This window comes from Carassius gibelio, chromosome B14 (genome assembly GCF_023724105.1).
Source record: "Carassius gibelio isolate Cgi1373 ecotype wild population from Czech Republic chromosome B14, carGib1.2-hapl.c, whole genome shotgun sequence".
Classification (NCBI taxonomy): Eukaryota; Metazoa; Chordata; class Actinopteri; order Cypriniformes; family Cyprinidae; genus Carassius; species Carassius gibelio.
The window spans coordinates 13,610,172-13,636,977 of NC_068409.1; the positions used below are offsets into that span (position 1 = coordinate 13,610,172).

Sequence of the window (26,806 nt, forward strand, 5' to 3'; positions counted from 1 at the left end):
GGAGGCAGCAATATGTCGACAGAGGGATGAGGAAGAAGCGATCGATCGCAGAGGGGTAGCAAGGGATAATGCTAGCATTAGTGACAGGCACTGGAGGGGTGGATTTAGCTGCAACACTTCCACGCTTGCTGGGGGGGGCGATCAGATTCCCATGACCCCAAACACGCTCTAGCGTTCAGTGGAAGGAGGCGATGCTCACCTAGCTGTGTGGAGAATCTGGCTTCGAGCATCTATCAGCATCCCTGAAGAAGTTGCACGAAACCCTGCATAATGGTGAAAGAACTGACAGATATGTAGTTGTTGTTTTGTTTGAGTTCCTCCTCCTTCTATTCCTGCCTTTCTGCTTCTCTGTTTCTCCATCAGAGCGGGCCCTCAGGAGCACATCCATCCCTGCAGGGCCCGGGGCCGTTCTGCAGGCTGTGACTAAGCCTGAGCCTAATGTTGTCGGCCCCACAGGCTCCCAGACACATCTCACCTCAGGCTCTGGATGCAAACAGAACACTTTCCCCATAGAGAGTAGTAAACAGGCACTACAGATGCCCCTCGCTCTGCTGTAACTCCTGCCAGCCTCACCGACTGCTTCATCTGTTTTTAAGGGAGTAGAAGTGCAGACCTTTTGCACAAAGCTTTTTGTGTGTTACAGCAGAAACGAAGAACAGATATAGGTATGTTTCACCATAAAAAAGCACACTGAAAAATAAACCCTTGTTATCTATTTCTACCCGATCCTACCATTAAAATTACTTAAGTTTGGGTAATTTAAAGTAGAGAATACTTTAATCTCAGGTGACCACAGTGTGAAGAAAAAATTGTAGCTGGATGTACAAAATGACAACTTTATTAAGCAAGGAGGTGGATTTTGTCAAGGCTTTTTTAAGCATATTTTGAAGATGTTGTGTCAAATTAAAAGTGTTGTTAAAGGTCAAATTCATGAGCCATGCATTTGGTTTATAATATGTTCTTCAACTTTTCAGATAATTTCCACACCCCTGATTCAGTCAAATAAACTGACTTAAAAAAAAAAAAAAAAAAAAACCTTTAAAATGCCCATATTATGGGTAATAAAAGGTTCATGTTTTGGTTTTGGGTGTCCCTAACAATAGGTTAGCATGCATGCGAAGTCAAAAAACACTTTCATTGACTTTCATTGTTATAATATGCATTTATTTTTACCTTACTTGCTCAATGACTCCCAAACAATTAGTTTTTTCCAAACCTCTTTTGCGTGATGCAAATCTGTGGTGATAGTTCGATTGGTCTCATTTTCATTTCATCATGTTGGTAATGCCTGATAAAGCAGTGTTTGTGAGTGCAGTGCTGCTTTGTGTACAGCATTACCGGGTAAACCGCAATTTTACCGCTCCAAAAGCGGCACCTAGTGGAATAGAATGAATTTGCATTTTCATTCAGACCAACGCGGTGGCTATGAAAATAGAATGCATTTATGATGGAACTAACTAATAATTCTGCAGCTTTAAAAGGAAAGTCTTTGCAACAACAAGCCAGTAAACGGTTGCTCCAGATAAGTTACAGTGAGTTAACCTTCTGTTGGAGGCTTCTCTGCGGAGAGTGAGACTGCAACAACAGAACCGAGAGGGAAGGTGCTTGTGGTTGTGTGGCTTTCTATTTGCAGGCCTGGCTGTGTAGCTGGTGTAGCGAGAGTTGAAACTGATAGCCCGCATGAAAGAGGAGAGGTTTACAACACAAACAGTGCCTGCCGTATTTCCCTTCAATCCTCTCAGTTGGCCACTCAAGGTCATCAACACGTTACGGCTAAGATAAAAAGACACGTTTGCATCGGGTTGTGGCTGCGTAGATTAGTGCTGAAATCATCAGATATGATATGTATCAGAGTCGTTTCCCAAGACATGCTGAGATATGGCACTTCTGTGGGGGGTATAGGTTTTAATTAGACCCGCAACACGTCATTATCCAATTCTCCCGTCATCTATCTACTTTTACAATTCAAAAAAGCACAAAAACATAATATATTTTAGAGTGTAGGCTAAAAGCACAGAATGATTGTGTTCAGTTGATGTGGGTGCTTTGGGTAAAAATGTCTCAATAGACTCAGGGTTAATGAGAGATGACCATTCTAGAATCGCAAAGGGAACTTTACGCTCCACATCATCATGCGACTGGCCTCATTTCACCTGCATCTGTCACTGTTTTTATCAGAGTGCCACCGCCACAGCTAGAGCCATGCCTCTGCAGAATGATCTCGCTTTCTATTCATTCTTTTGTTTCTTCTCGATTCCAAAAAAGTGTGTATGAGAGTGGAATGGGGAGCAAGACAGGTCCCCCTGTGAGGGACAGGATATACTGAATTATTGAACCAGCCAAATGGGCCACCTGCCCCTACAACACACCATGATCATTCATATTTCACACATAAAACACACATACACATGCACTAAAACGTACCTGCATAATGGACAGACCTAGTATAAATTCAACCTAAAACAATTTACAGTATGGCAAACCTCTTTAAAATTAATCGAAATGAAAATTCTGTCATCATTTACTCACCACAAAGCTGGATGAGTTGCTTTAGCTGTTGAAATATATACTTAAGAATGCTGGTCACCAAGCAGTTAACGGTAGCCATTGACTTGCTTAGTATGAAAAAAATATATTATGGATGTAGATGGCTACCATCAGATGAAATTCTTCAAAATATCTTTTTTTGTATTCAGCGGAAGACAGAAACAGGTTTGGAACAAGTGGAGGGTGAGTAATCGATGACGAATTTAAATTTTTGGGTGAACATTTCATGTTATAATAAAATGATGCTTTTGTTATGACTAAAAGTGACTGCAAATTATTATTCTAAAAATGAATAATCAATAAAACAGTTGCTTCACTCCTCTTGATATTCCATATTAAAGCACATTAATGACTTCCCAGTCCTGAGTGTATAATGTCATACATGTACAGTATCCTCCTGTAATGTGTCGCTAACGCACACGTACATAAAATCTGCCTCTTTAACACCCTTCTCTTCTACCTCTGACTCATCTCCACTTCCAAGAGCTCATCATTTTTTTCAATTTTACCCAGGCTGCCCAGTAATGTCCTTCTTTTATTGCAAATCTATACTCTTAATCTGGCCGGCACCGATGGGCGCACAGCTCGATCAATAGAACGCGATTGCTGGGAAGAGTCCAGAGAGGCTGATAACCAAAACCAGCAGCTACCCCCACAGGGTTAAGCCCTGACACAGACATGCACATATATGTACAACCACACTCAGCTCTACTGCATACATTTTTTTTTTACACATCATATTATGAATGTAACAATTTGTGGAAAACATTAAATTGTAAAAACCCAAGATTTCCTGACTGCAAAAAAATTACACAAAACAAATTTCACTTTCACACATCTACTAATCTGTGCCATACAGGACCTTCACAAAAACATGTTTTCCTGATAAAGACAAGAGGAGAGGGACTTTGTAAACACAGACATGGAGCAAAGGCCACTAAGGTCACATGGGAATGAATGTTAACCCTTATCTATGGACTGATTGCAATGCTTCACTCCTTGTGGATGACTCGAAATGAAAAGTGAATTATGACCATCACAATCAAGGCTGGATGTGTGGGAGGCACAAGGAGGTAATTAGACCAAACTCCCCCATCCTGCTTTAAGCACTGACAGCACAGCACAATTTATTGTCCAACTAAAAGAACTCTCTGGACGATCTAATTGCAATATTAGCTTGTACTAACACCTGTTTTAAAGCTCACGGAGTGATATTTCACCCAGCCTATCATTGCTTGAGCACTTCTTGATCTGCAAATGGCATGTAATGCAAGTGCTTCCCGGTTCGTGTAAGTAAAGGGGTTGTAAGATACGACCCCTGACCTTTCTGACCCATACTTAACCTCTAACTAAGTGGACTCGAGTATAGACTCACGAAGCCGGAGCAGGACAGGAAGTGACTGTGTCGCCGTAATTGCCTTATTTCCCGTGACAGCCAATAATGGGCCGAAATCAAAAGGAATCCAGTGGAACTCTTTGTTTGTTGTTGTTTATCGCCCCCATTAGTGGTAAACATCACGATCAATGGGGCAAAATTGATGAGACCAAACGAACGGAGAGGCAGGCGTGAAAAATGATTCCTTCGAACGCCACCAGGTCTGGTTGTGTTAATGCAAGCGTGCGCATGCGAGGGCTCTTATTTGTGATGCATGGGGCCACACAGCCGTGCGCAGCAGGTCTTGATTTACAGAGCAGATCTGTGCTTGAAACAAAGGTAGAGACTGTGGAGGGCAGGATGAATGGCCGTCATTAAGCCTTTTACAGTGACGGGCGCTACAGCTGATTTGCATGGTGGGCTGGCGGCCGTCCCTCGCGCTGAACTGATTTATCTGTTGGTTTAAGGAGCTCAGGGCGGCACTCCTATAAATACTGCCCATCTTAATAGGGCGCTAAAATGCAGTCGTATGGACCGGTCTGTCTTAAATCACACGCATCCACTGTCACCCGTAAACACTTTAGAATGAGTTTTGGTCAGCGTAATGAGGAGTTGGGATGTGGCTGGCACACACACACACACACACGCAAGACATCAGCGATTCAGCCCCCACGTAGCACCATTCATTCCGACTACTCCCAGAGGAAACATTTCAGACGGCAATATCAGCCTCATTGTAGAGAGATGAAAAATTCAAACGCTCTCGCGCACGCTTTTGTCGTATTTTTGTCTCGCCTTTGATGGTCCTCTCGCCCCGTCGGTTGTTAGTAAATTGGCATTATTGGTAGTTTGTTTGCTGGTGCGGCCACAATAATGGCTGCAGGGTTTTGTCATTTACTGAGTGGCTAAATAATGGTACATTCCATAAACGACACTGAGAGCATGAAAAGGTGACATCATCTCTGCAGGTTCGGACCTTACACCAATCAAATGCACTCCATGGCAGCTAGAGGTGAGAAGATTTTGTGTGTGGTTGTGTGTACAAGCTTTTGTAAGTGTGTGTGTGTGTGTTGAGAAAGAGGAAGGGTCACTGATTTCCGGCTCCCTTCACTTCTGTCCGCTGGATACGCTCCAAGGCCAGTCTAACGAGCCAACATGGATTTGGTAATGACCCCTGTGCCCTAGGAGGACACTCTCACTGCTGTCCTGTTTGGAAGTGCACACTCTCTCACACAATCGCATCCACTCCATTCCAGTCATTACAGAACCTCCCTACAGATGCATTTGGTGGGTAGAAGACCAGTTAACAGGGTAAAGAGTTTGAGAGAAGGTACTCGGAACAGAATAAGCAGTTAGCAAACCTAAAACTACAAACATTAACCCATGGGGAAAAAGCTAAATTGTTTGGAATCGTATTCAATATATCTAAATGTTTCAGAATCCCAAATGTGGTTGCTGCGAGAGCTGCGTTTGTCAAGAGGAGCGTGTGTACACAAACTGTCTTTCACTCACTTGGCGGCTGTGTCCTGCTGTGGGATGCTGTACTTGCCCCCCAGAATGGACATGAATAAAATCTCCAGAAGCCCGTAGATGCAGGAGTCTTTCCATTTTGGAGGGCAAGAGGAAGATAAAAGATGCTCTTACCTGTCGATGATGACAGGATCAGATGGCGTCTCGTTTCGGTTCCCGCAGCTCTTCTTGTCACAACACCGGCTGAAATGGATAAAACACATAAGTTACATGTCTATCTAATAGGGTTGGATCGATACTGGAATGTTTTAGGAATTTCTACCTCAACACTGATATCAATGCCTAAAGATATCTATCGCTGTCTTTTTACTTAGTATATATATATTTTTTTATTTACTATTGTTTTTGAGAGCAATATACAACAGTGACTGTATTTTTATTCAAGCTGCTTGATGTTCAGTTGGATTTTGTAAATGCAGTATTTGCAGTAAATGCAGTGACTTGACTTGTAAGCAGAATTATGACCACTCAATGACCACAGAATTATGTACGAGTTTAGAAAACACTTTGCTTTTATGCTTATGCTCTTATGTTCTTTTAGAGATAGGGATGGAGCTATGTGGTGACCGGCAAGTCTTTCTCAAGCTGCTGGCTGCCTGACAGGTCGCCCTCTTTCTCCTCTCGCCCTGTGCTCCAGCTGGGCTGGGCCCCCGCCAAGGTCACTCAGCCAGCCTCTGACAGTTTGGACAGCACCCAGAGAAGTCCTGGTGCAGCGGCTCTCTCCCAAATGCTCCTCTCCAACACTGTCATCACCTCTGCCCTTGCCCATGCCCTCGCCCCAGGCTGGCACCTCATCTGGTGGCATGTGGTTCCCCTAAATACACCCCGCCTAGCCCATTCACCCCTTGCCAACCAAACTGGTGAGACCACTGGTGCCGCCTGCTTTGTGAAAATGGTTCCAATTAAGTTTAAACTCATCAGCTTGAGATCATTAGCCAGAAGAGAAATATTTGTGCATCAGTGTTTCCTGCAGGACTGAGTTCTTACAGCAAGAGACTGAGATACTCCTTTTAAATTAAAAACAGTGTGTTTTTTTATAATAGATTTGTAATTGTATACTACAATTAAAATATTACTAAAACTACACTGTGATATGATTCTTTTTTAAGAATATGAATGTAAAGATTTTTTTATTAAAATCTCAACATATTAAGTAAAAAAAATATATATATATATTTGTTTATATTCTCAAAAATATATATAGTTTATATTAATATAATATAATATAATATAATATTTACATTTTTATTTTTTATTTTTATGCATAATGATTAAGCATAATCAAAATAAATCATGAAGCAGTGCTGCTCCTGAATAGTAGAGCTGGAGACACAGAGTTGCAGTATCTATTCCATTTTTATCTAAACAGTTTGATGAAATGATGAAGTAGATGCTGAAACAAAAAAATCATTACCCTCGATTAAGATTAGCTAAGCAATAACTTCAAATCATATTGTATGGATTTTTTCAGACCACTAAGACTCCTGATATATTCATCCTACTTGCTTCATGCTGTCATGCATTAGATTGCCATTTGACAAATAATCCTCACTCAGAACCACTGAATGCAAAACGATCTGACTTTATGAATCATTTATCACATTGTTTGATCTTTAAGAACCTGAAAAAACATGAACCATTCGTTGTTTTCCTGTTCTTTGTGTGTGTGACTGTTGCCATAGAGCGCGCCGTCATAATTTATTCCCCCAGCTACTTGGAACCATTAGCAAACTTCCAGGAGACCAATTAACATTGGAAACCCAATGGTGATGCTGTGGTGACAACCTCCTCAAACTGCGAAAGAAGTGTTATAAACAAACTGGACCCCAGGAGCACAGCCAGGTCCGGAGGGAGGCCCGGACCCCGTTCGCAAAAACAAACCTTGGCGGAGCGTCCGTAATGTGGCCTTAATGGTGTTCCCTCCAGGGCCTGAGCAGGCTAGCCCTGGCTTGGCTAATGATGAAGGGCCAGAACCACGAAAACAAATGTGGCTTCTCCAACCTCAAACTCCTAAAATGAGCACAGGACAAGCTGTGCTGCTCTAAAGAGGCACCAGCTCTGGTCGCTCCTACTGATTAGTCAGAGATTGAGGAACAGATGCTTTAAGAGCTACCTACTCACCAGACGGACCTCCGGTATCCTGAAGTAGATTCACTTGAAAACTAGAGAGGTGGGTTTATCAGACGAAGGCACAATATCAGAGCGGAGCTTTAAAAAAAACAGTCTTCAAAGCTTCCCTGGGGAATCTTAAGACTAACATCAGATAGAGTGGGAAATGCTGAAGGAGTAAGATAAGACATGAAACGATAGAGAAGGACGGAGAGAATAGATGTCAATAGAGGGCTTGTTTTCAAAGGGCAAGTGTTGTAATTACCCAGCCAAGCACAGAGAGGATGCGGCCAGGGCTAATCATATGCACCAGGCTGCCTGACTGGAGGATGAGAGCCGGTGACAGAGCTCTCCAACTCAGCATCCTGATCCAGACTGGCGGACAGAGACCAGTCCGTGCCCACTGCGCAACGCGCGCCATGATTTTGTAGACGCGCAATGCCAACTAACCACTGTGATGCCTCATTTGGAGACTCTGAAGTGCCAGTTTCAAGTCATTGGGATGAGCAGGAAGGACCTTGAATGGTTAAACGCAATACCAAGTCCTGTCCCTTGACAAATGACTTCCTATAGTACATTACAGAGCACACATAATGAAGTCAAAACTTTTTAATTCAGAGGGAACAACTTGACTACAACTTGATTTTAAAGAAAGTAATTTTTCTAACCTAAATAAACAAACAAATAAAACATTGTTATTTATATGTTAAAATGTACATTAATCAATCCATATCTTGAAAATGCATTACCTCTTCATACATACATATATTGTAAATATATATTTAATGTTTCATAAAAATACATTAGATACATTTATTATTTATGATTTATTTTATTTATCAATCGACTGTTTCTTGATTTAAACTAGATATGTCACCAAAAGCAGCTGTCAGGAAAAATTGCGATGAATAAAAATAATGTCAATTCATTTAAGAATCTCTCAAAAATAATTTGAAACTGGTAATATACAGTGGTTCATATAATAATTTTATATATAAATTATTTTGCCTGAATATAAGATAATTTTTAGTGATTTCCAATAGAGGAGGAAGAGAAGAAGAGAGGAAGAGGGGAAGTCGTGGCCTAATGGTTAGAGAGTCGGACTCGTAATCAAAAGGTTGTGGGTTCGAGTCTCATACCAGCAGGGATTGTAGGTGAGGGAAGTGAATGTACTCTCTCTTACCTTCAATATCATGACTGAGGTGCCCTTGAGAGCACTAATGATAAATGCAAAGCACTAATTCTGAGTATGGGTCACCATACTTGGCTATGTCACGTCACTAGAGGTGACTGTTAGATGGTGTAGTTACAATTCTACCAGCCATTTTAATCTGGCAAAACACCGCTCCTCAAAGTTCCTGTTGACTGTGAGTATGATGTTCATGTGGCAATATTGTAACTCTGCTTACAGGAGATGCCTATTAATCTGTCACAGTTGTTTTCTAAGCTCATTTACCACACAAAGGAAATTATCTCAAAAACAAGCGCTATTTATTATAACTGAAAGGGACCACAGGACACTCATGTCTGGGACAAGAACATCAAGTTTGCCATGACCATATGCTGTGCTTTCAGTCTGTTGATGGGTGTTGCAGGTGAGGCAGACTTTGTCAGGGCCTTGATAAAGAGTTCTATCACCTGGGAGTGAGAGACAGGGGAAATATCTCTCATCTCGCTCTCATTAGCGAATGGAAACACACCATTCATCAGGGGAGGCAGTTAATAATCACACTCAATCACATAATGACCGACTCAAACTGAGCCATCATTATGGAAATGGAACCTGTAATGAAATCATCATCTCTGAGAAAGCCCGGTTCCTTGAGGGAGAAAATAGCACAGAATACCCAGCATCCAGTGCTGTGTGGCGTAAAACAGGTGAGTTTTCTGGAAGTGATGATGTCCACTTTATAGGGTGAAGCATTTGTGAGATTTATGTAGTGCTGGTGGCAGCCAGATGGAATCACTTCTGTGATTAACATAATTAGCAAAGTCCATCTTAATGATTTGGAATGTGTTGAAATTCCCATCAACACTTTAATAACTCAACAGGCTCCCCATAATCATTGACTGTCTCTTTCCTTGGCAAATCTCAGAGCAAAGCAAAGAACATTAGCATTAGACATATTAAAAAAATATTGGATGTGAAGTGATTCGATATTAAATATTTTTTATAAGCCAAAACTTGGCATTTTAACACTTCCACATCCACTGTCCTAAATTCAATAGGTTTTTGAATGGATATATGGTTAAATGTCTGAACACAAGCTAAAGATATTTCCACATTTTAATCTACAAGACAAAAAACATCAGTATTACCCCACTTGTGATTTTACTTGTGTTGAAAATGTGGATGCTAGTAAGTGGCTAAATGGGTTGCTAAGGGCTAAGGGCAATAAACATCATCACACTGACCAAGAAACCTCATCTGGACTAGCCCATTTTTCAGTCTATGTTAAGCTTTTTACTTCTGGCGACTGTATTTAGGCTTCAAAATCAATAAAAGTTGTGTTCATTTGTGAGGATTATAATGATGAACCAAATAAGAATCAAACTTTTGTTGATCACGTAGTTTATTTTCTACAATAATCCAAAAGCCAATGGGAAAAAAAACGGTAGGGTTTTTGTTGAGGGAGCTGGGGCGATGCTATAACTTTAGGGTTGGCCTACAAAAATACATAATCACTGCTGCACTCTATTTGAGGATTTGCTTCTCCCACCGGCTCTCCGGTGCCCAACAAAGCCCCATCATTTCCCCTCACTACATTATTAACTCTAAGTTTACCCCCCGTTACCCAAGACACCAGCATCTGAGCCCCTTTAACTTCCTCGACCCCCCAGCCCTGCTTCCCTACAGATCCTTATCCCCCTTCAATGGCCATCAGGCAAAAATTAATGGACAGTACACCTCTATCCAGGCCTCCAGCCACGCGAGCCTACTGTGAACCCATAATTACACTGCATTAAGGTCAATGTAATGAGGAAAGCCCTGTAGGACTTCACAGTGGAGCGGGAAGAATTGTGTAGGCCCACCTATGCAACCCTGTGGTACACCCGTGAGCTGAACTCCCAAACCATATGTTAATATTCTTCTAAAGCCTCTCTCACACAGTGATACTGAATCGTGATCAGTAATACGAGGTGTAATACATTTTTATTCTTGTTAATAATAAAAAAGGAATTAATAAGGCATTGAAAGATACTTTGAAAATTGCATGTTACTTTGTCTTCAATATGTTAGTGCTTTGAATCTTATAAGACATGAGAGGTAAATATGAACTGACCTGCACATGATCTCATGGGTGAGGAGAACACGGCACATCTCTGGGTTTTTGTCTTGGCCTTCATAAAGGATTGCCTAAAAGGAAGAAAGAGAGAGAAATTCATGTTATTTCTACTGTGTGTGTGAGTGTGTTTGTGTAGTGCTTTAAATGTGTTTGCTGGTTAACCTCAAAATCCCATTCAAAAGTTTGGGGTTGGTAAGATTTGTAAATGTTTTTAAAAGAAGTTTCACCAAGACCGCATTTATTTGTTTAAAAATACTGTAAAAACATTGAAATATTATTACAAACTGTTTTCAAAATGTAATTTATTAATGTGATGGCGAAGCTGAAATTTCAGCATCATTACTCCAGTCTTTGGTGTCACATGATCATTCAGAAATCATTCTAATTTTCTGATTTACAGAAAATTAACAGATTATCATCAATGTTAAAACCGTTTTTGTGGAAACTGTTTCAAGATATGGCGATGTGCAGAAAATTCATAATGAGAACATTTATTTGAAATGGAAATCATTTGTAACCTTATAAAAGTCTTTATTGGCACATTTGATCAATTTATTCAGTCCTTATTATTCAGTCCTCTTGTCGTCTGGCTTGGCCAAACTCCTTCTTTAGCTCATCCTGAAACCATTGATTGCTCAAGTTGTTCAGGATGCTGACACCTGGTCATTAGTCATGTTTTTGGTTCGAAGCATGCTGACAACTTTAACATATGCTAAAAGCTAAATCTGGTCATCGGGGGCTGGACGTATACAGCGATCCAAGGGGGATCCAGAATCTGCTGGGGCTCATGTGGAGTAACAATCTTCCCGTTCACCCCTACAGCATCCATCCCGAGCAGCCAGATGGCCAGCCAGGCCCCAAAAGAGAGGACTCCTCCCAGGCATCCGTCATCGGGCTGTCATGCCTGGCCTGAATGACGGATGACCGGTGCATATCAAGGAAGTTAAAGGACTCACCCCCTTCCTACCAGACCTCATCCCCATCACCAGTAAAGATGGATCCATCATAAACACACACACATACATAAGGAACACAAAACACAATCCACCTCAAACTATCTTCCATCTTACTCAACTCTGGTCAGTCGGCCAGACAGGGTTGACCCAACGCCCTAGGGAACAATACTTTTAGTATAACGACCACTTCTACATTATTGATCTTTCTCTTCGATGCCTATGAAAGTCTCTTCTTCTTCATCACCATCCTCCATTTTTGTCGAAGGGGGAGGGGATTTGGGATCGGAGGGGGTCGGGAGGTGGATCGGGTCGATATTTATATATCATCGTTCTTGATTCACATCGCTGGCGCCACAGTAGTGGCCCCACCCCGGTTCTTCAAGCACGTCTGACTCCAGCGATATGGAATAGTGTTACAAGTCTTCCATGAAGTCCAAACACGCTCTTTCCTGGTACCTTAATTAAGTCATATCACCTTACAAGAAATATTTCGATTAGCAGTACTGAACTATTTCGCAAAATTCAATTTGGGGAAACGTTCAAATTGAAGGCGGCATAACTCAACCAAGATCCTTCTCTGTCATATTCTCAATTAGAAGAAAATCGGGTTGTTCTCGATCGATATTTGCAGCTTCGCTGTTGATGCACATATGTAAAGCCTGCGTGTGTGGGTAGGGGGGAAAGGATTTTACGGGCGCACACAGTTACAGCCCTTTTTTGTTGTCGGGAGGATTATTGTCTCCAGCATGTCGGCTCTGCAGCTACATTAAGGCCTATTGATTGGTCTCCGGGGTTGATGCTTTGTCGAGGAACTGGTTGCCATATTGATCTGAGAAAGGCTGACACACAGTGACAGTGGGACCTGCTGGGCTGAGGAAAAGATAGGCCATACGAAGACCGGGGGGGTCTGGTTGATATCTGGTCCATTTCATGACGAAAAGAAGAACGCAGGTGCAGGACTGAGTCGAGAGTATGAGAGGCATCTCTAATGGGATCTTCATTTGCATGTGGGGTTCATCACATGCACTTTTAGTCAAGTCACATTTATTTGTATAGCATCTTTAACAGATATAATATCTAAATATCTTTATACCTTTTAACAGATTAGAGCTGGATCACAATATAGTTCACATTTCGAGATGATACAAGCAATCAAGCAGCTTAGATTTGCTATTTAGTATACATTGCTTTACGTGAATATGATGTAAACAGGCAGTTAGGTAAGGATGTACTATATATTCAGTTTTATCTAAAGAGCTGGGTGATAATATAGTTATACATTTTACGACAAAATAAAAAACAAGCAGTTGAGACTTGCTATTTTGTTTTATGTGAGTATACTGTATGTATGTGGATAAAGTTGTACATGTATATCAAATCTATATAAATAGCAGGGCAATATAGTTACATTTTGTGACAAAATAAATTAGTGCTGTGGAACGATTAATCACGATTAATTGCATCTAAAATAAAAGTTTTTGTTTACATAATATATGTGTGAATACTGTATGTATATATATATATATATATATATATATATATATATATATATTGAAAATATTTCTATGTATTTCCATGTATATATTTATATTCATATAATTGGTATTATATATAAATATTTTAATGTATAAACTTAACATATTTTTCTCAAATATATTCATGCATGTATGTGTATTTATTTATATATACAAAATAAATATACACAGTACACACACATATATTATGTAAACAAAAACTTTTGGATGCAATTAATTGCGCTTAATTAGAGTAATTGTGATTAATCGTTTGACAGCACTAAAATAAATATACAGAAAAATGTATACATCACTAGGCAATAATATATTTTACATTTTTGACAATATAACAACCAAGCAGTTGAGATTTGTAATGCTGTATAAAATTATAGTGTGTTTATATTGTGGGGTATTAGACCCCACATTGATCTAAAACGGGGGACTGAAGGAGTGGATGCCGATTTGCCATATCCTTCATACTGATATTAATTATTTTATTACATGATTTCTTGTTTGACTATTAATCAAGTTATAGCAAGAGTGAAATGTGTAACCTTATGTGTGCTGTATTTCTTGGCATCCACTCCTTCAATATATATATATATATATATATATATATATATATATATATATATTATTATTATTATTATTATTATTATTATTTTTTTTTTTTTTTTTTTTTTTTTTAATTCAAGTTATACATTTGTTATGTGGTGATATTTACACTTCATACACTTAATGAGTGAATGATTTTCAATGAAGAAAAGCAAAACACTCAAACTACACTCACCTGTTTAGTCATGGAGTCTATTAATCGAACATACAGATCCTGTTCTGTCCTGATACCTGGAGGTTTAAAATGGAATAAATACAGATTAGACACAAAAACATGCATCTCATAAACAAAATGTTTTCTTAGGCTCTGAGTATAATAAAATCCTGCTTAGCTGCATGAAGAAAAAAAAAGAAAAATCTAATGTGCCATATTTCAACACAAATAATTGTAGAATCAAGTGTGCGTTCAAATTAAAAGGCTCTTTGAGTAAACAGAATAGAAAGCCAGTCCCAAACGCAAAGCCCAATTGTTCAGAAAAGTCTACATAAAGGGACTCATTTCTTATGGAAAGTCTTGGAAATTAATTTGTTTTATTATTCTTTTCCCTACAGTACGCTTATGCGCATTCTGTTATGCTTGTCATGCTGACTGAGCTATTCCATTAACACTTCTTAGCAAAAACAAACTCGACTCAGCTTCGGAGTTTTTTTTATTATTTATGATCTTCCTGCCTTAAAGTGTGAGGGCTCACTTTTCTCCTGCCCTGCTGTCTGGTGGATGACAGAGAATCCACATCTACAGACAAATCACTCACTACTAGAAGTTATCATTAGAGCAGGGGAAGGTCCAGCTCTTCTTATTGTCTCTCATATACATATATATATATACATATATATATATATATATATATATATATATATATATATTGTCAAGTGTAACATCGTACCTGCTCTTTATGTATCCAGTGTGCGTGTACTTTACTAAGAACTAATGGCTCAAATTAGGCCTTGTTTAACGTGTCTGTGTGGGTGAGTAGCGTGGAATGACATTAGACAAGAGCGTAAACTGTGAAAGGGTGGCAAACGTGTTCAACAGCATGAACCCCTCTCAGGATAAACAGATGGAGCTCTCAAATACTCTCCCAGATGTGATGAGACATGTTGCTTGATTGTGGTTGCATATCGTTTACAGTTGGCCCGGCTCTGCCTCGCAATATGTCTTTGTTATTGATGGGATATGGAAAGGGTTTGCAGAAGCAGTATGGGTCTCACCGTTGCTGTAGAGAAGCTGTAACCTGTAGTGGATGCCATTGTTGGTCTTCTCGCCATTGTATTCCTAAAAGAACGCACAAGCAAGCAGGACAATTTATGAGAATGAAAAAGAAATTGTCATCTATTAAAAACGGACCATCAAGACAGGTAATCTCAGTATGTTGACCTTCACATCTGAATTGTGACTCACTGCTGCTAATTATGGGACCAATGTCCTGTGGCAACGATGATGACAGTATTAGCAAAAACTACAACTATGTGTTTTATTTATTCAGGTTTGACTATCCATTTTTCTTTAATTTAAAAAGTTGATACATTTTGATACATTTTTACTTCAACAATAGTGTAAATTGACATTCAGATACAAAAGGGGTGTTTTTATAAAACCAATGTGAATTAGAATTTTTACAAATTTGAAAGTTAGTTTGAAGGCTATTTTAAAATCTCTAGTGAGTAATTCAAATTCATTCACTTTCTAATAATCACAGGCAGCAAAAAAACTGCAGTGCATCCAAATGTGAGCCCAGATTGGTTTCATTCTTTGTGAGGTTTACGTTTAATCATCACATCCAGGCTTCAGGAGAGTTATTTTACATAACGAACATGACACACCCATAAATGTCGTCAGTCTTTCTCTATCTCCTCACTGCCAAGTTTGGTGGTAGCGTCTTGGCAGCGACCCAGGGTGGAGTGGAGGAGTGTGTTGGGGGTTATGGCGGAGGTGAGCGGACAGCGAGGACAGAGGGCTGACCGTGCCAGCTGGACCCCGTCCCATATGACCGTGGGCGGAGCTGTTCTCTGTAACCTTTTACTGAGAACAACCCCCCGACACACACACCGCGGGGTGAGCAGGACTACCCTCCAACACACACCACAGGGCTAGCAGGTACAAACACATGACTACACTCCAGAATGGAGCTAAAGTGGTACTGTGAACAGGCAATTTTTAGAGGAATACTTTGGGTAAGGGCAAGATTTATTCCCATGATGCTGATCTTGAGAATCACACTCAAAGGATAAGCAAAGAACAAAATAACATGGGGCAAAAATAAGCCAAACAACAATCCTCTGTGTGAAAAACTGGGTGTTTTATAATATATTTAAAAAAAGACATTGCATATAATGTCAATGAAATTCTTATGGCAAAAAAGTGGTCTCATCGGTGCCCCCTAGATGTATTACCTGGTACCGCTACTACTGAGAATCACAACTCGCATGATAATGCGAGTTTGATACCCTGAACTAGATCTCACATATACACAATGCAATTGCATAAAGAAGGGGAAACATCTAATGTCATATAGAATATATTTAAAATATGGAATATCTTACCAATATGTATTTTTTTATATTGATGAAATAAACACACACAAATTAAAAACTGTTGCATGGGTTTAGGGAATTTTTTAGAAAATATTTAGAAAAAGTATCAGTGTGTATGATCAAAAAATTATTTACAACTTTTTTAACCTAAAAAAAAAACTACATTTATATATATATATTGTTGTAATTTATTGGAAAGTACGTAAACATTACACATTGTTGCAGAAGGTTTGGAAAATGTTCCGTTTTTTTTTTTATATATATAATCAGTATGCATGATCAATGAGTATGAATTAAATTATATATTAATGCTTTTATTGGTACTTTTCTTAAAACTACAAAACTTGGATCAGATACACATCTTAATTAACAAATTTGACCTGTGCAACAATAATGAAACTAATAAAAGTGTGAGATGATGTAAAATCTTGGGAGTAAAATTATATCTTTTTTTTTTATTAAAGATCTATGAAAACTCTCTGCTGCATGTGAATTATTTCAGAATTATTTATAAGCTTAATTCTAAGATGACATGACCTTTATATCTACTAAATGTCCATCTAAAAAACAATTGTAACATTATACAGTACATTCTTAGCATGTTCTCGAAGTTCAATATGCAACACCCCAGCATATCACAAATCCTGTTGCGTTGTGTAGCGGCGTCTATTAGTGACAGAGTGCTTACTTTGTCTTTTTCCACAAAGTCCACGTAGGAGGTTCTCTCGATCTCAACAGGCTGTCCCTGCCGGTCATACAGGGCCAGAACGAAGTGAAAGAAGTTTGACTTGCGCAGGTTCGAGGGAGGCTGTTTCTCATAATGGGCTCTTGCCAAACCCACACCACTACGAGAGAGAAAGAGAGAGAGAGACAGAGAGAGAGACGGAAAGAGAGAGATGGAGAGATTAATGTACTGTAACCCAAATAATCATTCACAATATGAGCTTGCGGAAAGATGAAATGACAGATTCACATGAACTTATCATATTGCATATAAATACATAACACTGACAAGTCACCGCAGTGTCTAATTTCATACGTTCAGCATGTGTATCACAACATTTGTGTATAATAATTCCTAATATGATATATAAAATTATAAAGACTACAGGAAACACAAACCGGAATTTAGAGCTGTTACAAAGACTGATAACAGGAAATAACTGAGAGGTGTTAGAGGAGAGATATTTGGCTTATTTTCTCATGCCCTGTGTGTGCCATGAACTCTATTGTCTGCCCCTCTCTGCTCTGCCACCTCAACAATTGGAATCTGGCGCGGAGCGGGGGACCCCAGAAGGCACCGTCTGCCTTTGCGGCTGCCAAACGCTACTGGGTACGGCTCGCCTTGGCAACTGCTGCGTTCCTCTTTCCCTGACCTGTCAGTCAAACGCGCTCGGGCCTCCCCAGGGTTCAGCCGATAGAAGCCTCCATCCTGACTCTCGCACTTGAGCATCGATTAGAACGCGTGGCAAAACGACGGACTGACAGAGGCCGGGGAGCTTCACGCAACCCGAGAGGAGGCGGCCCACACCTCCACGCCAGCCCTACACATCCACCTATCAATCAAACCGTCAGCCCTGGCCCACTGACGCAAATGCTGATCATCTTTCCATACCTGGATCAGTGGACGCAGGGCCTCAGAGAGAGATGAAGGCCTGAAGTGAAGGAAGGAAGATTAAAATGCAGGTGGTCTATTTTTAATAGGGTGGTAATTCATGCATCCCTTTCCTCGAGCAGAAAACGATGTCAAGCACTTAATCTAATATTTTTTTTTTTTCCACATTACAATTTAACAAAGGAATTATAAAAAATATATATATAAAATATATATATAAATATATATATATATATATATATATATATATATATATATTTATATATATATTTTATATATATATATATATATATATATATATATATATATATATATATATATATATATATATATATATATATATATATATATATATATATAATTTCTTTGTTAAATTGTAGTTTTTTTTATATAATTCCTTTGTTAAATTGTAATGTGGTATTATATATTTATAATACCACATTTTTTTAAATATATATATATATATATATATATATATATATATATATAGTTTTAAATAAATATTTATGTATTTTAAGCTAAATTCATACAAGCATCACCAAAAATAACTCTTTCAGACAGGTTTCTTTAATAAACATCTACCAATGGTTGCCAAACAGATAGCCCTGCCCCCAAACACACACTATTGGTTTAGTTAATTACGTTGCTATATATAGAGAGAGAGATTTTTTTTTTTAAATCAACTTACAAATGGTTTATGTGCACTACTTTTCAAAAGTTTGGTGATAGTAATATTTATTTATTTATAAATGTATTTATAAATTTATCAAAATTATATAAATAAATATATTTATAATGTAAAAAAAATATATATTTATTTTTCAAATAAAGGTTTTTTTTTTTTTACTTTTGTAATACTGAAAAAAATGCATTATGTTTTCCACAAAAAATATTGAACAGCACAACTGCATTCAACATTGATAATAATTAGAAATGTTTCTTGAGCACTGAAGACTGAAATAAAGGCTGCTAAAAATTCAGATTTGTCATCAGTGGAATTGATGGAATGGAATCTTTAAATATATTAATATAGAAACAGCTATTTTAAATCGTAAAAATATTCAAATTGTTCAAATAAATACAGAATTATTAAGAATAACAGACTTCTTTCAAAATCACTGAAACATCATTCCAACCCTGAACTTGACGGCAGTGGGCTTTATGTATGTTTCTTCATATTAGGCTGGGACAGGAGAACGTTTTTTCACATAATTAATAAAAAAATAATAATAAATGACATCACCATTGAGTCAAACCAAGTGGCCCATAATATTTATAATTCCCTAAATCATTAAATGAACGTTCACATACATAAATTGCAGCTGTCATTGTTAAGTCTGTTCATTATTTACTCGTTACTCTGATGAGGTGGGCCGAAATGCATTTGAATCTCAAAAATATGCTCATACATAAATATTTGTTCATCTGCGGAGTTCGGGGTGGGGAGCCAGTGTTTTGGAAAGCGGCCTTGTCTCTGTCTCCGCTTGTTGAGATATTCCCCTGATAGGACATTAATAAAGCCTGACCCCTCCCCAGTACGATTACCAGGGCTTAATGCTTCATTTGTATCCGAGCCTGGTGAAATCTCATTCGTGAAGTTGAGGTTACTACACTGAAGGCAAAAACAGCTTTCACAGAAGAGGCTGTGGGAGGGGGATTCGGGGAGGAGCACTTTTAAAGCGGATGACTTCAACATAAATGGGAAATATGATCTTCTTCATCTGTAGTAATTGATTCGCAGTGAAGATCTTTAGCAGTCTGACTGGTCAGGGCGGTGCTAAGTCTGACAGATGCCCTCTAAATGCAATAAGAAGAAAGCATACAAAATAAGACAGTAAAACAGAGCTTTTTATTAAATAATATTTTTTAAATAATTATTTATGTTGGGTAGTCAATACATTACATGTGTACTAGCATATTTTTCTATTATATATATATATATATATATATATATATATATATATATATATATATATATATATATATATATATATATATGGAGAAAAATACTGTATTTGATTTTTTTTTATTATTATAGTTATTAATATTATTGTATTGAACTACAAAAAAATCTGTAAGGCAAATTTTACACATATAATAATTTCATATTAAATATAGCATGCTACAGAGCAGGATATATCAACATTCTGGGCCCAAATCCTGTGTCTGCACTTCATGAAATGCACAAGCACATGTAAACACAAATTATCACCTTCGCTTAGGAAGACAGAATTACAAAATTACACATTTGTTGGGGAGCAAGAGGGGGGAAAAAACACGATATCACACTTAAACACACAAGCATTGCATCATGAGCTCTTCTCCATTACCCCATCAGATCAGTTACAAAGCCAGGCATCATGTTTCTGATGGGGTGAGGGAGAGAAACAGCGTTCCCGCATGCTCTCATAGAGGCACGGATCTTTACACGCAGGAAACGATCGACTCGGAAAGCTTGTTAGTGTTATTATTTTAATTATGTTGATTGCTGCCATATCCACTCCAGCAGTTATGAGGCAGAGGCAGAGGCACGATTGGACGGCTCTCACTCCCTCTGTATTGAAATAACTGCTGTCGAGGTGACAAACACACACACACAGACAGCAGAGCTGTGTAAATCAGTCGCTAACGGACGGCTACAGCACACGGTCTCACAACGGTCTCTGTTAAACACACTGTTTGACATGTTCTAGTCACAGAGCGGAGAGAAATAAAAAGAAAAAAGCATGCAAGCCAGAAACAACCCCAGTTCTGACAAAATTTCCGGATGTAAAAACCCCCTCCACTTTTATTTGAATCAATAAATACAGTCTCATAGAACTGCTTTAACAATAAACCACTCGTAGCAGGAGCTGAAGGGTTTGTAATGATGACTTTTCCGAATACAAGAGTGCCGTCTTTCTATGCAGTGGCAGTGGCTCAGTCTGCGGCTCTTTGCACACTGCAGGCTTAATGTGATACAGCAAAGTCTAATTATGTTAAATGAAAAAAGTAACCCCAGGCTAAAATCCTCACAGCTCAAGGGTCTGAACACTTGAGGGAAATAGATACTAAGCACAGAGACTCAAACTCTGAAATCATCTGCTAATGAACATGCAGAAGAGAAGAACTGCCAATACACAGGTCACAGCAGGATCTTAGCTGACGTGTGTGTGTGTGAGTGAAAAAGTGAGGTGAGTGATGCCTTCACATGTGCATCTCAATAAATCAATCATCTCGCAGTGAAAAATAATGATTGATTACAGTGACTGATTAAAATGTTAAATCTATACATTTTACAGAAAGCATTGTAAATATGTCATTCATAATGTACCTAACTGCTGTAACCTGACATATATATATATATATATATATTTTCTCTCTGATAAACACGTTTGATCACTTGAATGCATCCTTGCTGAATAAAAGCATTGATTTCTTTCAACAACAAAAAAGCAGTGTACAGTATGAATTTTGTATTAACTGTATTAACCAGTATTCTAACCACTTTTCCATGAGGTGTCTGTTAAAATGCCTGCAAAACAAAGATATATGACACAAGCAGTGTGTGTGTGTGTGTGTGTGTGTGTGTGTGTGTGGCATATGGGTGGCATCACGGACCGAGCCCCACATCTCAGTGACATTAATCACGCCTGTGATGGACTGTGACAGAGGGAAGTCTTTAACTACAGCTCGTCTCTCTCTCTCACTATCGAACTAATGAGCCGTACAGCAGCACTCTGTTTATACAAATGTGACGCGGAAAAATCATCTCTGCCCTGGCTGGGAGCCAACGTGCTGATCCAACAAGTAAATGTAAATCGCGTTCCCTCTCTCTAATGCTCTTCCTTCCTCATTTCCACTTTTTTAAAGAATTTCTTGTTCTCATTTGTTGCATCCGTCCTGACGGTTTCCCTCTCTGCAAGGTCTCGCCGTAAACAAAGGTTACAAAGCTGGATGGTATCAGCTGAGATTTGGTCGATAATGCCACTGCTTTCATCGGAGATCTGCAATGGGAGATCATTGTCTAAATTAACCATCATAAGGGAATCATATTTAATTTGACCTTTACTCTAATAAAGGACCAAATGAGAGAAGAGGAGAGGAGGAACAGAGCATGCTTGCCTTCCTGTGCTCAAGTATTTTGAAGACGGCGGATACTAAGATATGCACATACTCTATGTTTACGTGGAGAGTCATTTATGCAGAAAGATACAATTACTGGGGCTTACATTTGCTCATGCTTACGAGTGTGTGTGTGTGTGTGTGTGTGTGTGTGTGTGTGTGTGTGTGTGTGTGTGTGTGTGTGTGTGTCGTGCAGTTTCGGGGCGGCAGCGGGCAGTCAGCATGGCAGCGGTATGTTTGGTTAGCGCTTATTAGCTGTGTAATAAGATTTAATGAGTTGAGGACTAAAGCGCTGTAGGAGCACAGGCAGCATATTAGGATTAGTGGAGAGCAGAAACAGAACGAGAAGAGGAATGGAGAGAGAAGACGAGGTTGTTTTGAAACCCAAATCCCACTTGTGGTCAAACCAGGTCTTTTTTTTATTTTTATTTTTGGTCCACTTGGCCTGTCATCTTTGTAGCTCTCGTTCTCTCTCGACTCAAGTGTGTGGTGATTTAATTGTTCGACACAAGCTTTGTGCATTGTAAATTGTCAAAATGGGCAGTTAGATCCCCCTAAAGTATAAAAATGTGTATTTTACATGGTTGTTATCCGAGGTAAAAGCGCTGTGCCAGATGTGCTGATTGCGTTTATGGATAGCCTGCGTCTTTGTTTCTTTATCACTAATTGGATGTTACAACGAGGAATCATAGGAAAAGCGTCCTGGAATGACGGAGTGCAGAAAGTAATAGAGGCATTTGTCACCACTACACAGTAACGGGTGGCCGTAAGTCAAAGCGAACGTGTCGGAGAGGATCTTTGCATAAAGAAAGGCCTGTCATTTCTCCATGATTTCTATTGCCACACAAACACAAACGGCCTGTCTGTCACGTCTCCCAGCGATAAGCTGGCACATACATCACCAGCTGCCTGCATCACTGCCACCGCCTGCTCGTCGGTTTATTCACACACACACACACACACACACACACATACTAACACTTTTACAGACATCCTAAAGAAGACAGTGCCTTTTCATGCCTCTCTGTTCCTGACCGTGTTCCCTTAACCTCTGATACATTAATTATTAAAGAAAAACATTTATCAATATTTCTTCAAAAACTATTTTCTATGTGTTTATATATATATATATATACCCCAAATTATGTATTTTCCTAAAAAATATGCATATGCAATGCAATAGAAGTAAAAAGACGTAATGGCATGCGAAGAAGACATAGAATTATGGGTAAGGGTAAAAAGTTATAGGCTAACCTAAGTTGGTTTGTATGTATCTTCACACTTTGAAAAAAGCTTCTGTAGTTGATATCGTGCATCAGAGGGTTCATTTCTAAAAGTACAATGATGTTAAGGTGCATCTTGTTGAATGGTGATAATGTTTTATTTTTATTATTATTATATTTGAAGAGTTTATTTGCAAAAACTGATAATTCTGTTTTTAAGTATTTTCAAATATCATGTTTTTTTTCATTGTGCATTCCAATAAATTTTAAACTGCAGATGAGTTACAAAATAACAAAAGAATACAGCTAACCAACACAATAAAACGCAATAAAAACTTAACCTAAACTAAAACATGATTTTTGAAAACGTAGTATCTTTGATTTTTGAAAAGTGATCTCTTTTTTTGCAAATAAACTTTTCTTTTTTTTTTTTACTAAACACCCATCATGTTTGGTTATGTAGTTTTGCATAATGCTTGGTTCTCAAAAGAAATAATAATACAAAAAAATGTTTACAAATAAATGACAAATATTTTCTTTGATCTTAAATATCATAAATCATCCATTTAATAATTTAGAAATTGTATTATTGTTCATTTGAGATAATCTCAATCTAAATGGAAATAATGGTTTAAACAACGCCAATTAAAAGCACTCAAACATGTTTCAGACAAACACACTGAAGAAAATCACATTTTGAACAAAAGAAAAAGAGCCACAGTAAAGACATTCTCTTTAACACACACAAAACATTGCATTTGCAATCAAAATTTAGCTAAACATCTCTTTGACGTATTACTCCAAAAAAAGACATTGCTGTGCTGAATGGACCGAGCAGTCAGAGGGGTTGATGTGCCATCAGACTCTCAGTGTGAGAGGATCTGAGTCAATAGACTCACGGCTCACTCACAGATTAGACATCTAATCAAATTCAGCCCCGTGTGTTTATCGCTCGCTGTCGTTGGCTATGTGGATGTCAGTGTGGAACGATCCACAGCTGTGACAAAGCGACGTAAATCACATAATGCCCATAATGCTCATGAAACCAGACTTTTTAAATGCAAAGTGGTTCTATGTGTATCCTAAGATATAGGTTTTATAAGATTTTCCTAGTTGTTGTTGATAAAAACTAATTTATTTTTAAATCCCTATAATTTAGAATTTGACTTTAAGAAAATATTTGCCTTTTATGCAAATAATGGCATAGAACAACTGTTCACAAGATGATTGCAATTGTAATAGTAATATAAAGCCACTTTAACTAACAATGAAGATTAAAACACACACACACACACACTCACACACACAAACAAATTCAAACAGCTGACGGCATTGTCAGACACTGCAACACATCTGAAACATAATACACTTCTTCTTTAATCATAAAAGCGTATAACCAGCCAGTGCTAAACGCTTCCAGCTAATTTCTAATTTGCTCATAATTGCACCGAGACAAGTAAACCATTGCACAGTGAGAAGTTATTTCCTGGAGCTGGACGGCTAAATTACAGGCAAATGTTTCATGCGATTAGGACACCCTAATTGAACATGTGACAAAGAATAGAGCTGCCTGTCTAACGAAGAAGTGCATCAAGTGGAGAAAACTGGTATTTACATTGGTTACATGCATTCCTTATGCTTTAATCACAGTGAATTCCTTTTTGATTATTGCATCCCACCAAATTGCTATATATTTGTTTTTCTTTCCATCAAAAGAGAGTGAGAATTAGTCATGGCCTTATTGTAACTGATCTCCTTTGGACGCCTCGATCAATGCACCGGTCACATATCTCTCCTCAACTGAGCTCTACATAAGAGTCAGCGATGTGTGTGAAGTGCTGCCCCTGCACTGTGGCGTCTGTGTGTGTTTTATTAGTATTGCACTTGTGCATGTTTGCTGTAGGTTTAGCCCCGACTGCACCTGCCAGACCTGCACACACACACTACAAATTATAGCACTCGTTCCTTTCTCTTGCTCACACTCTCAACCGCTCTGTTCTTAAAAAAAAAAAAAAAAAAAAAAAAGTATAGTCATTTTTAAAATCGTTAGTGGCCTATACAGCTGAAATCATTAGCTGGTCACCTGTATGTTTCTAATGGGGTCATTACCGAGGTGGCCCTGCAGCCGGCCGCTAATCGCTAGCATGTTATGGGGCAGCTGTTTCTGAAACACTTGTTTCTCTGTGCTACATTCTGGCATGCAGGCGTCAACTGAGAAAGAACAGAGTGAGACCCTATAAATCAGGTGTGTTTTGTGATACGGTGAGTGTTTTAGTGCATTTACCAATGCGGAAATGTTTCTAACTGTAACTTTTTTTGTGGGGCCAAGTGCAATTGCTGTATTATTCAATGTCATCGTTGCATATTTGGTTAGATTTGCAACATATAAAAATAGAATGTATCGCGCCATTGCATGCAAGGAATTTTGGGATGGTTTGGAGAGTTTTTTTTTTTTACTAAAGCTTGGGGGTCTGGACTTCATTAGCCACCCCCCACCCCCCCAGTGGACAAAACAGAGGTGAAATAATTCACTTTGCCAGGTTTTACAGTGTAGGGGTACGGAATCGGTGAAAGGGTCAATCGAAATCTGTTCCCCAGCTGTGCGGCCCTCTCACTCACCCCTAGGCCCAGAGAGAATGAAAGAGAGAGAGAAATGCTCGGGGGGGAGATGGACCCCACAAACGTACCCCCGAGCTGCCTGAGCATCACAAACCTGTTAAGCCAAGTCCATCTACATCAGTCTAGTTTGTGTAGGAATCCAAATACAAATATGCACAGTGTTTCTGAATTGTAATTAGATATTAAAATAATGTGGGTAATAAGCATATATTCAATGCATCTGCTTGAATAATGATTTTCCTTCACTACACTGACAACACTAATCCAAAAAAAAGGTTTCAACTTAGCCCTGGACACCTACCTATCATGGTATTATATACAGGATCATATGAAAGTTTCAAATCAAATTAAGCTCTCACTTTTGCTTCTTTCATCCAGATTCACTCACTTTATTGTCTCTTAAGAGAACACACTTTACTGTACCCATACTCATAAAACCCATATCCTGCCATCAGTGTATATCTGAGATTAAAATAGAGCAAAAATGTGTTGAAAAAATGCACTAGGGTGGATGAAAACCAGTGTGAAAGGGAGAGAAAGAAACTGAGGAAGAGGAGATATTTAAGGCAGTAGAAGATGTGGATGTGTTTATGCCTGACAGTTAGCTAAATCATTCGCATAATACTGACAAAATACGCAAAATACTAACAAAGGATTAAGGATTATCACAACTACATGTTAGGCAAAATGAAAATAATAATAATAATAATAATTTAATCATTCAAGTCGCCTTTTTAAATCATTTACTCTTAATATAAGATTGCATCATGACACGTT

General features: G+C 38.6%; 1 protein-coding gene across 5 annotated transcripts in view; it reads right to left on the minus strand.

The window, feature by feature from the left end:
• LOC127970907 (transcription factor COE3-like) overlaps positions 1 to 26,806 on the minus strand; it is a 102,202-nt gene that overhangs the window by 72,316 nt on the left and 3,080 nt on the right. For all 5 annotated transcript variants that reach the window (XM_052573612.1, XM_052573611.1, XM_052573615.1 and 2 more), the window contains exons 2-6: positions 17,157 to 17,313; positions 15,146 to 15,209; positions 14,109 to 14,164; positions 10,846 to 10,919; positions 5,567 to 5,635 (exon numbers count right to left, since the gene is read on the minus strand). In XM_052573612.1, coding sequence (XP_052429572.1) covers positions 5,567 to 5,635; positions 10,846 to 10,919; positions 14,109 to 14,164; positions 15,146 to 15,209; positions 17,157 to 17,313 — 420 coding nt within the window. The remainder of the gene's footprint in view (positions 1 to 5,566; positions 5,636 to 10,845; positions 10,920 to 14,108; positions 14,165 to 15,145; positions 15,210 to 17,156; positions 17,314 to 26,806) is intronic.